The following is a 13,183-nucleotide window of genomic DNA, read 5'->3' as shown; positions in this document are numbered from 1 at the left end:
GGTAGGCATGCGCTGGTGGCAAGGTAGAGGGGCTGGGTCGACCAGTGACGTGATCCCTAGCAAGTGTGGTTTGTGAAAGGCTAGGCACACTTGGTGGATTGGACGAGGAGTGTTGTGGGGGGAGCTTGGACTGGGTAGGGTCGTGAACATATTTTTTAAGGAGGGTGAAGAGGTCCGCAACTTTAATGAGGTCTTTGGGTGGCGCTTGTATCAGGATGATGCCACTATTGTACACGGTGATGGTGAGGTCAGCACGCAGGTATGCAGACGGTGTGATCATGGCTTCCCGTACTTTGAGGAGGTTCGAGAAGGCATTTCGCCAAAGAGTCGTTTTCCTGGAGTGGAAGATGAGGTCATTGATGACTGTGCCCTTGTCCACGCTGAAACGTCTCGGGATGACTTTTCAAGATTGAGTGTTTGAGGGATTTAGCAGCAGATTATGAGAGGATAGGAGGATAGACAATGGTGTAGTAGTTGTCGCCCGTGGAGGACAGGCAGGGCCCAGCCATGCTGGGGAGAGTGACGGGACTACCGCCCCAGCGGTCGGTTTGAGTAGCGGGATATAGAGGTAGCAGACCCCAGGAGGTCTGTTCTAAGAGCTAGGATTACTTCGAGACTGTGCAACAGCACCAAGATGCCCCCACTTAAATGAGCAGCAAGATGCAAATGCAAAATAAAATATATTCAGATAAAAATGGTCCATCCAATGATCGGTAGGGATTGCACTGTCGCTTTCAGTAGAAAAAGTTGAGAGCTGTTCATCGCATGCCCATGCCAAGATGGCCGCTGCAGAAGTCCTCTTTCTTGACTCTTGCTGGCATATACAGAATAGACAGAAGGGCTCTCTGCACTGAAAAGCACCTAAAAATCAGTTGTGAGTGAACCTTCAGAAAATCCTGTCTAGAAGCCTGCTCTGAGGACATGGGGCGGTAGGAAAGAACAAAAGGGACTTTCACAGCTTGGGAGCAGTGGTGACGACTGCTGTCCATGATTCCTCAGGCAGTCATCCACATGGAGTCTGCAGCCCAAACGATTCAGATTGCTCTCCTCAGTCTTCACTCAGCTGGCAGACTAAAAGCATCAGAAAATAACCTGCTGTGGAGCTTCAGATCAGCTACACAATTGCCTGCTTGATAGGCCCCTTCCCTCTCTCTGCAGAAGGGTGGCTTCAAGGTGCTTCTGGTCAGAGAGTTGGCTTTTTCCAGCAAGTCTGTACCCTGGTGATGGCCCATCAACTCCGGGAAGCTGCCTGGCATGCAGAATCCAGCTCTAGTTGCACAGTAGTCCTTTCAACACTCTGTGGAGCTCTCCCTTCCTTGGTTAAAGAGAACTTGAAAGTGGAACAAGAAGTGGGTTGATGGCTCCCAGGTTTATACAGCCAAAACCGACAGGGGATTGTGGATTTGTTGAACTTTTAGAGTCGGTTTGGTGGGGTTCTTTCACCAGTCCTCCCAAGCTATTTGTGCAGAGTGATGCTCCCTAGAGCAGGGTTGTCTCCAGTCTGCAGTACCCATAACAAAGGCACAAAGGTGTGCGTTATCTGAACCCATATCTCCGATAGACACCCTGACAATGATATGAAAGGTGTAAAGAATTGGTCTCAGCTATGAGACCCTTCTAACTGTTAAGGAAAGACACTGCAGCCCCACCCTTCACCCCTACCATGAACCAAATGGCAGTGCTCAGGAAGACTAATCAGAAGCTCCTCCCTGTAAAAGGGCCTAATTGAAGTTCTAAAGGAGCCTTGTCTCCTCTTTTCCCACTTCAGTGTCTGGGTCTCCCCCCTCTAAATAAAGAAGTGTCAGCAGTCAGGGCAGGGGAACATGACTTCACACTATACAGAGAACATTCCTGTTCGAACAAAAGTGATTTATAGTTTGGCACTTTATTCTTCATTGAATCTAAGGAAAAGACGCAAGTTGATCTAGCAACAAGAACTCATCTGCCTTAAAAAGTGGAGCCTGTCAATGTGGGAGTGCACAGAATATCTGAGGAGAGGTCACCCAAATCTAACCCTTCATTGATATTTATGCTCAACACTGTCCTTCCAAACACATACATTTGTAGAAGGAAGCTGTGCAACAGCAGTATTCAAGGCTTATCTATTGTCTTAAGTGGACACAGTGCAACATAAATGAATAACTTTGATAAGTAATAGGTGTATCATCCTGTTAAAGGCCTTGTGTCAGATTGTGTTAGTCAATCAAATATTGAACTAAATCAAAATAGTGTGGATATAAAATGAAGTTATTTTAACAGATTAGCAGTACAACATATTTGGACTGTCAGTTCATAACTGTGCTAAAACGTTAGCCAGAAATCTAATCTAATTAATTAAAATGTAGCTATAACAACATTTTGTTTGTGACGATCTTTCCCAGCATGGCTTAGTACATTGAGAGTTTTGCCAATCTGGTTAAACCCTCCCCTCCCACCCCCTGTATCAACTGAAAGATGAAAGATTTAGGAAGCCCCCTTCCAGAGAGATTGCCAGTATTTACCTGATTTTCCAGATAAGAGAAGGCAATTACTTTGGTGTTGACCATGACCTTTGATGGCCGAGCCTGGACCCCAAACACTTTCAGTACATCCACAGTCATGTAAGTGGCCTCCACGTTGGCATGAAGAACAGTAGATGTAAAGGTATTCTGAAAATAATAAGAAGGTTTACATTTAAGTGTAGAGCCTCCAGTACAGGTATTCATAGGTTGTGTGAACGTGATTTGCTGATTAGGATCGGACTTCGACAAATGTGGAGGAGCGTTACATGAAACCTTTGCTACTTGAGACATATATTGTTTTGCTAGGATAGAAAAAAGTGAGTTGAAAACTTCTTTTCTTCAGGCTCTCTTTAATTGATGTTCCGTTATCTCATAACTTTAAACACAAAATGTTATTTCTTATAACATTTAGTAAAATATGGCAACACCATAAAGGTGCACAGACTACAAAGGCTCATGATCAGCCGATTAACCACAGCTAATAATAACAATTTACTTAAATATTTCAGACAGTAGAAATACTTCACACACAACTAGGGCCTTAAATATGATCGCCAAGTAATTCCAATGAGATCAGTAACTGCAGTTTCCAGCCCTATCAGAATGATCAGATCTCAGAAAACACTATGGATCTGTTTACATTTACCCAGAGATTTTAGGTGAATCTCCAGGCGAACGCTGAGGAATTAACTAGGGGAACCAGACCTCAAATTTCTGATTCCACTGGTAATTCCTAATTTCTTAGTGAACAAAAAAGTGAATTCAAAAAAAGACGGAGTTTGCGTATTTATGGTAATAAAAGGCTTCTGTGACAGAATGTACAGAATAGAGAACTGTCACTAGACGTAAAACGCCTCCCATACCTAGTGACAACAGGATTGGAAGATTTGTAGGACTACTGGAACATACTGTATTCTTGGAGATCAAACATAATTAATAAAATAGTTAATGCATTAAGGTCTACAATTCGGAATAGACGGCAGAGTACTGCTGGGCACCGATCAATGATGATGGCTGCCGATTACACAGTGATAATCATTAATGACTGGTGTGCTCCATTGGTGGATTTACCAACAGGCAGTGCATAATGCCGAGCTTCACCAAATGGCTAAGTAACCGGTTGTACAGGAGTGTGTGCCATAAAATGCAATTGTTCCATTTCACCTCAGATACTGTACACCTTTATGGTAATACATGCTAGCAAGGGAAGGGAAAAAGAGAACAGAAAACACTAACTTTCGCAGATCCTATCCTGGCAGTTTTCGAAAGGAAGACTTTGTGGATCTCCCAAACACCTGGAAAGATGTAGAGGGATAGTCACCAGAGAGCTGCCCCATCATGGAAAGGGGGCACAAAAGACCCCCTCCATATGTTACCACACATCACACCTGCTGAGGGACTTCATTTTCATCCAGCTTTTGACTAAAGGACCTAAGTAAAAGACATTGATGAAATGGCATATTTTACTACAGTAGCGAATGGACAGGGAGGTATTTCTGAAATCCTTTCTCCTCCACTGTTCTGCCTAATTAGCAACCTTTAACTTCTACCTATACTGGTGGTTATTCTACTTCAATAGATTCCCTAGTTTAGGGTATTTTAGCAGCTAGGATTAGAATTATGTCTTACAACAAGGGAATACTTGTTGCCATTGCTGAAGTGAAGAGGTTTCACAGAATAAATGATATCAACAATTAATAACCAAAACATAAAAGGTTTATACATAACCAGTCAATAAAGATTACTCACTTGTAATCTTAATTCTCCATTAAGAGTAATGGTATTAAAGTTGCAAACATTGAATTTGCAGAATTTCAGGATACTTTCAAAGGACAAAGAAAAGCACCCGTTTTAAAACCTACATCACATACCTCTGTATGGCTTTACTTTTGGAAACAAATATAGTGAACTTACATTTAAGAAAAAGCTGTGTTTATCTTTTTCAAACGGCTATTTTGAAAAGGGCGGAAACGAAAAACCAAAGCTACAAACTAAAGACTGGGGAGAAAGCCAAAGCAATTCGAAAACAAGAAGAGAAAGCAACACATATACCACTCTATTATTTAAACATAGTTTACAGAGGTGACTGTCCTATGACAGCTACTGCTCGTGACTCAAGACAATAGTGTCTGGTGTAGCTATGGGCTAATTCCAGTTTGTTGCTCTGCCAATATCTTGATAAGAGCAGTAATAGAGGCTTTCCTGCTGGTGGAATCACCTTGGGTCTACCAAGAAGGGGGTTGTTAGCCCCTGAAGTGCATGGTTATGTATTGTTTGGAAGCTTTGGTTTATTTGCATTTTTTAATTCATGATTTTTTTTTTAACTTAAATATATTTCTCATTAAAAGCAGCCCTAGTAATAATTTCCTTTTATATCTTAGAAAATATTTTGATAATATGCCAGCTTTCTACCAAAAAAAAGTATTTGCATCACAATACGTAGGTAATAATTTCCTGCACTGTACGCCTTTGAGCTTTTCTGAACAGTGGGAGCAACAGCAATGACAATAGCCTATTCGATTTCTCCAGAATAATAAAACATGCTCAACCATTTGTTTTACACACTGGTAATATTTGTTGCCACCACACACAGTAGTAGATGCTCCGAACACATTTGACTCTCAATCTATCTTTATTAAGTACTATTGTGGTTCTCCAAGGAAGCCATAGTGGAAATTGAAGTATATTTGTGGATTGCTTCCACTGCGATTTCTCTATCCTAAAGATTTCTCATCTTATTAACTTTATAAGAATGATGTTGCATGGAAAGCATGTACTCTTAGGGAACCAACCTTAAGTTATCCAACAATATAGTCATCTTACTACACCATTGCATTAGCAGATCTTTTTCAAAGTGCTATTTTATAAAATATCCAGTGCTCTATAATCAGCTATATGTAACTGGAGTCAGGAAGAAGAAAAACATTACTCAGCTGAAACTACCTCCAGGTTTGAATTTTACCCAGACATCAGGCTGGGACCCTCGGTACTCAATGTTAGCATAGCAGTGTATATAGACACAATAACACTGAAAGCAGCCACAGACTATATGTAACTAGTCAGCCTCATTATGTCACTCGAACTCCACCCCATGAGATAACCAGGATGATCTCAGAGGCTGCCTACTGCCAGATTTCTAAGCTTGTAGCGGTGAAAAATGAATATATCCTGAAGCCTCATGAAAATAGGAGAAAGGTGGGTCGCATGTAAATCCATGAAAGATACCAATGGTCGAAAAACATAGCTACATGTGAGTTACTTTTTTCTTCTCCAGTCTTTCATAGATTTGTACATTTGCATCAAGATTAACAAAGCAATACCAAACAGTTAATGGTAGTAGCGAATGAGGCTCACCTTATGTGAAAATGTTTTGAAGCACCGTTTGTCCTACTGTTGAGTCCTTGCAGGTTCGAAAGTTCATTTATAGATTTACACCCATCAAGACTTCAATTCTGGCAGCCTTACTTCAAGTCACAAGGGCACCAATAGTGTCTGAAATAGGTCTGTTCATCATACTATATGCCAAGGTGAATACACACATGGACAAGGTTTGTTTAGTTAAGAGTTGATCCTTGTTTGACTGACTATAAGCTACAAGAAGCTGATTTGATTAACGAAAATCTTTGGTTTGCTCTAACTAGAACTGTCATGTGTCCCGGTTAGGCCTAGAGGGAAACACAGCCATTTTACATACACACAAGGTTTCTCCTAAGTTGCCTTCACTCTGACACAATGACTTTTGACACACATTTGCAACCATGACAGTGCAGATTAGTTTCCATGAAACTATACTTGCTTACAAAATCAACTTTGCAAGAACACTATCATGATACCTTGATGTTCACGTATAAGGTCTATACATACATTTTGCAAATGTGAATGTTGTTATCATCCATGCGGTGACACAGCTATCTATAGCACATAAACAACAGCAGCCAGACTAGAATCTCGGCCCAAGGTAAGCATGATTTCTGTTATAAACAAACAAGCATTTTCGGATATTAACAGAGCAGCACTTGCTGTCATTTGTGAGGTCGCTACATACTGAAACCTCAGGCCAGGTATTAGCTGTTCAGTCGGCGAGGGATGTCCAACTTGTGACCACGACAGGGACCTACATTCTTTCCCTTCAATTAATGGGATTGGATCATCCAATGGGGGATCTCTGGCAGAACTAATACATACATCCTAGGCACCTAGATTAGGGAACACGCAGTAGGAGTACGATATATATATATGTTTTTTCTTTAAATGTCTGCACATATATATATATATATATATACATATATATACATATATATACACGTTGTCTCAGCAAGATGGTGGAACTCTTCATTCTATTCACTGTCCTTATATTGCTAATCACTCTCATCTGCTCCGGTCTATTGATCAATGCAGCACATCTATTATATACAAGAATCATGATTGTTCAATAAATATTGAAAATACCCCACTGTGATAGTGAGTATGAGTGACTAAGCGAAAAGGTTCTAGATCTGTTACCACGATCCCTGGGTGAACTCAGGGTTGTCATGTTTAGTGGTTGCCGAAACCATTTGCTACCGGTCTAGGTTTTGGGGGGTGCCTATGGTGGCACTGTGGGCTAAATGGTCTCTAGGACGACATATTTTGTGGGGGTGCACAGAATCATCTGGCACCATCCCGACGTTTATGTTGCCCAACAAACGCACAGTTCCTACTGGGAAGTGGGGAACTATCAGACTCAACTTCAAACATCTCTTAATGTCCAGAGAATGTAATCCTCTTTCAACTTCAGTAGTAGGTTGCGGCAAGAAAGTTCATAATTAAATATTTAAGTTTAGAGGAAATATTGCTAGAACTTAACGAATAACTATTAGATCTGTGGTTTATAGAAATTATCTTTAAAGAAGCATAAATATGGATCTTTACAAGAAATTACTTGTAATTTCGCTCAATCTTTTCGCTGACGTTTTAGTTAGCAGAGCAGCTCTCTTCCATAAGAAGTTTTGATGGATGCTCTATGTATCTGTTTAAAGAGGTCTGATTAGGTCTGTTAAAACTGTATTGCGTGCCCGAGATAGTGAAAATCATGATGGGAAAGTTCTGAACAGGCCTCTCATGAATTTCATTATTAGCCTTGAAGAGTAGAGTAATGGATCTTTGGATTCTAAATTTATCTCAAACTATATGCTAAAAGTACTTTTAGTGAACCATACCCCAGGCCTACTTTTGCTAATCTCAGCAGACATGGTAAAAAAATAAATTATGGGGGCTATTTAAAAACCTGTTTTTTTAGGTATTTGTTCAGGTGCAATAGATCTAGCATAAGCCCCCAATCTCCAGAATAATGTTTTAGTAGCATCACAATTCTCAAGTAGAAGCCTTGCAAATTGAGAGATTGGTACTTTTTGTAGTTTCTTTTACAAAATATTTACAATTTCCTTGATTAGCTCCTTTAGGTTCTTTGGGGGGGAATGCAAGTGATGTCTTCATGAGCTCTATAGTGTGACTGTGCCTGATGATCTCCAGCACCAACCACCCTACACTTTTTTTTAAAGGAAGTTAATTATTGTGCTCCCTAGGGCAGGTTAAAATGGCAGTAGTGATCCAAATGATGTCAGGCTCAATTCAAATGACTCACAAAGGCTGGCTGCTTATATGCCTCTGCTTGTTGAATTGACCTGTTTGTGGTCTCTGCTGTTGTGGATAAATTGCCTGTGGTTCGTGGCTGTAATATTGCCCGTACTTTCACAAATTAGATGACTGATGTTGATAACCTTTTATTTTGGTGGTTGCAGTACTGAAACAACTGGATTTTTTTAAGTGAACCAAAAGATCTTGGTCTTTGTATAGTTTCAATGGATCCTAGAGCGTTTGGTATTAGATTTCCAAAGACAGTTTGTCCATTAGAAACCATATCATTGATGCCAGACTGGACTTCTTGTCTAACAGATGTACTTTAGAGCCAGCCACACCTTCTCATCACAATAGGATTACCAATGTATTTGACCCATTTGCAAATTAATTTGTGGCTACATCAATGAGCACTGATGAAGTAGCTTATCCCGCTTTCAAAATGGCTCTAACCTGCAGCTCATATTCTGGAAGCTTGTCTAGGAAATTGGCAATATCATTCTACAATTGGATCTAGGTAGTACTGCTGATGCATTAGCAATTATGACTGAATCCTTCATAAATACATTAAACTTTTTTTTTTTTTACCATGGAATCACATTTACAACCCTCTTCATCAGGAGCGCCCTTAACAATGAGTAAATGGATTTCTAGATCTGTTTTGAACTGCTGCTGAGACCACTAAATTCACTTTTACTTGATTTAGAATGTCGACTCTAGAAGATTCCATTGTCTTGTATTTCTTATCTGTCCTTGACAAATTTACCCAGGCAGTAACTGGACTTACAGCCTGATTTAGAGTTAGATGGACGGGTTACTCCATAAACAATTGTGACAGACATCCCATTCACCATATGACAAGTGCCACTGGATATGATGCGCTTGTAATATGGCGGATGGGATATCCATCATGTTTGTGATGGAGTAATCGGCTGATGAACTCGAAATTAAGCTTCAGTTACCACTTCTTCTTTTAAGGTGTAATCAAGAACGGAGATTAAAAAAATGCCTTCCTGAAATTGAATAAGAAACTCAATTTTTCAACTACTCTGAAGGGCAGAATAAACTTTTGAGATACCTTTTTCAGGAGATCATGAACTTCTCCGCTGTTCGAGAGAATCTCTGGGCACTGGATCTAGGATCCATCATCATGTGCAGATCCCACTCAGAATCCTGGTCTCCGGAATGAGCCCTCAAGTTGCCCTGATCATCAATTTCCAACATTATACCAACATTACAATTGCTGTCACCACTTTTTGCTCCAATCATCCCATCATCTTGCTCACTCCTTCCATAAATATCATAATCAACAAAATCATTCAATATCGTTCAGGGTGAAGGTAACCTGTTTCTCATGGAGTGGATAGCGGCAGAAGGGTTTGTTAATCAGAGTCTTCCTATGGTGTCTGTGTAACTGGATCTATGACAGGTGGTTGTGGTGTGCTCACCCTTGTATGATGAGATCCTGCTATTGTAGTCAGACGAAGCCTAGGGTAAATGTCCTAGATGATACTTTTTAGTGTTGGTTAAAGTTCGAATGGTACCAGTATCTAAGCAACTGAAGGCATCCCATGCTTGTTAGCCTCTGTGATGTGCCAATAAAGGCAGTTCCTGAGGTCTAGGGCTACATCTTGGACATCATTGATTAGTTTCTTAATTTTTTTAATCTACAAAAAGCTGATGACCAACCTTGCAGCTCTTGGTCCTCTTCCTGAAAATTGGTGAAAATTGGTGATACCAATAAAGAGGAAAAAGGACAATGACAATGGCGATGTTGTGGAACCACAAAAACCTAAAGACACTATGGCTGTCGACTGTAGTACCCACAAAACAAGAATGATAATTTGTTCTAGTTGACAAAGGCATCATCAGCAACACGTTCACTGGCAGTTTATGAACTTTGTGCTTCCATTGGTTGTGTTGAAACTGCTGATGTACCAGTCGATAACATGACTACTGATGTCATCGTAGGCATTGATGGACATGTGGATACCTGAAATTATGGGTCCGTAAACCTTGTCATCAGTTTTGCAAATGATCAAGTCATTGATGAAGGAATTTTCATCGTATTAGAGGAATTTTGAGGAATTTTGAAATCTGGTAACAATTACCTCTTGTCATCTGAGTATTTCCTTTACCACTGAGGAAGTCTTTGTCAGTGACTTCTCTTAAGTAGAAGACAGCTCTGATTTGTGCTTCTTTGCCCCAAAAGTAATAGCACCAGCTTTTCCTTCAAGAGTCGCCAGTGCCAGTGCCAGGCACCTCTATGACTTTGAGCAACTTGGCTGGCATTTGGTCGCTTTTGTTGCATGTTTTTGGACCTTGCCGTAGATGAAGACAATACAACGTCTATGGTTGTGGAGTCTATGTTTATCCAGCTATAATAACATTTGCTCTGAGGGTTCCCAATATGTCAAAGGAAAATACTTCAAGCAGGCTGAAGCAATGAAAAGTAAAATGCTAGAGGAATTACATTTGAAAAATATATAAATAGTATTTTGCTAATCCCAGACTCTTTGGCGAGCAATAACCAATGCTTTCAAGTGAATGTCTCAGCATTTTATTATAGATTTGCAAACTCCTGTGACTTTAATTCAGGAAGAATATTCAACTAGTTATTTTCAAAATATAGGATTACTTTAACATTTTTATATTAACCTAACGTAGGGCATCAATACCATTTTTCCCATTCAATAGCATCCTTCTTGTGGGGATAAATTAAGGAAGAACTTACATGTAAGTAACAACATTGTGACAGCACTTAAAATGTATACTCATCTAGTCTTCACTGAAAATTAAATAAAGACTTAACTCTTACTTATTCCTAAGCTGGGAGCCTTTTAGATGGGAAAGGGAGACCACGCCATAGAACAGGGAAGTTGGACCGGCGGTGAGGAACCTGCGGTTATGGTATTTACCAGCAAGAGTGTTATGGAAGGTAAGTAACTTGTTCTTCTTCCAACCACAGCTTACACACCATGTGAACAGATACCAAAGCAGTACCCTGTAAGGTAGTGGGCCTGTAGAATGTCTCAGACTAAAGTCCTGCAGGACCGAATGGGCAAAACACCCATCCCAGCAGACTTGATTGTCAAGGCAGTAGAAAAATTGTGAACGTGTGCACTGATGCCCACGTAGCTGCCCAAAGGGTATCCAGGGCAGGCACTCCACATGCCAAGGCAGTGGTGCCATCCTTCGCTCTAGCGGAATGAGCTCTGAGGTCTTCAGGAGGCTGCTTGTTAGCCAACGCATAGCAGATCTTAATACAGGACTATCCATTATGATATAGTCCGCTTCTGCCCCGCTTTGTCTTCTTTGCTCCAGAGAACCCCACAATCAGCCGATTGCCACAAGATGTTCCTTGGTATGATTGATATAAAAGCTCAGCACTCTCTTGTGTCAAGGCAATAGCAATTATTCTCCCTCTTCGAGGGATGAGGTAGAGCAAACAAGGTCAGAAGAGTGATGGTTTGTAGGACATGAAATAGGCATCATCATCGTCTGTAAGAATGCAACTCGAGTCTAACAGCAGTTTGTCTGGAAAAAGTTCTTATAAGGCAAATGGATGAAGAGGGCTGACGCCCACGCAAAATGTGCTGATATTATTACAACTAAAAAGACGGTTTTCAAAGTGAGGAAGTACAACAACTTACTGTACATTGCTTCAAAAGGGGTACAACATGAGGAAAGTGAAAATCAAATTTAAGTCCACGGTGGCATCACAAAGGGCTTTGGCCGAATCATATGTTGCAAACCTTTAAGCAAATGCAACACAACAGGTGATTTGATTAAGGATAGTTGATCCGGTAAATGCAGAAAGACCGAAAGGGCCAACAAGTAATCTTTAAGAGTACCTAGGGCTAGTCCCTGCTGGGCCAAAGGCAAAACAAACAATACATCCAACAGATTGGGCTGCAAGGGTTAAATTTGGTGGGCACTACACAAAGCCACAACCTTATCCCAGCGTCTGGCATATATAAATTTCGTGGAAGGACTCCTTTACGTCTAGGTGACAACAACAACTCTGGCAGGGTGGTTAAAGGAGATTGTCACCGCTCAATATCCATGCATGGATATGCAGTCTGCAAGGCCCTGCCCTACGATAGAAGATCCCCCTGAAGTTGCAGCCTGATTGGAGGACAGATGCTTATGCCCAGAAATTCCAGGTACCCAACGCTCTCCTAGCCCAATGTGGAACCATTAGGATGCCTTGAGCCTCAGTGTTTCCGATCAGCTTGAGAACTCGTGGTAGGAGAGGTAGGTCGGTAAGGCGTACAGGAATTCCATGCTTCACTCCATGTCGAATGAGTCCCAGAGGGACAGCTTTCTTGGGAACTTTGGTGCGCCGAAGCATTAAAATTGCACAAACTTGGCAGTGGCAAGAAGATCGAGCCAAAATTCCTGCCAATAGTGAAAGATGCCCTGTGCCTTCTCCAGGTGTAACTGCCATTTTTGATCTGCCAGCCATCGCCAGTTGAGTTTATCCGCCTTGGCTTTTTGAAGATCCTGCCAGCTGGCGTATAACCAGAGAAATGCACTGCAGACTCAGCAAGTTCCAAAGGGGTGGGGCCCCCTAGGACAGCACCTCACCCCACCCTGCTTACTGCAATACTACATGGTGGTGGTGTCCATGAGGACCTGCAGCACCCTCCCCTTGATGGTTGCCAGGAAGGCCTTCAATGGTAAGCAAATCACCCTACTCCTCCAAACGGACGTAGAGGTGGATTTCTGCCAGAGACCACACGCCTCTGATCTCCCCCACTCTCAGGTGGCCTCCCCAACCCATCAGTTCCATGTCCATCACCATGGTAATCACAGGGTGGGGCAGTGAGAGGGGTCTGTCATTGGCCCAGCTGCTTTCAAGCAGCCATTACTGCATATATTTTGCAGCCTCCTCCGACACCTGGTTGGAGTCCAATGGTGTCCTGTGGTGGTGGGCACACAGCCTTCAGATCCCACTGCACAGCTCACATGTGCCATTTGGCATAGTCGGCCGTTAGGATGCAGTATGCTAGCAGGTGAAGAAGCCTCAGAGCCAATCTCACTGAGATCTAGGGCATAGACTG

At 41.6% G+C, this 13,183-nt stretch overlaps 1 protein-coding gene across 1 annotated transcript in view; it reads right to left on the bottom strand.

The window, feature by feature from the left end:
- LOC146796600 (lysosomal alpha-glucosidase-like) overlaps positions 1–13,183 on the bottom strand; it is an 854,317-nt gene that overhangs the window by 23,865 nt on the left and 817,269 nt on the right. Inside the window, exon 19 of the mRNA XM_085629244.1 lies at positions 2,502–2,648. Within this exon, the coding sequence (XP_085485370.1) occupies positions 2,502–2,648 (147 nt within the window). The remainder of the gene's footprint in view (positions 1–2,501; positions 2,649–13,183) is intronic.

This window comes from Triturus cristatus, chromosome 10 (genome assembly GCF_964204655.1).
Source record: "Triturus cristatus chromosome 10, aTriCri1.1, whole genome shotgun sequence".
Classification (NCBI taxonomy): domain Eukaryota; kingdom Metazoa; phylum Chordata; class Amphibia; order Caudata; family Salamandridae; genus Triturus; species Triturus cristatus.
This window is presented reverse-complemented; position numbering and strand designations above follow the sequence as displayed.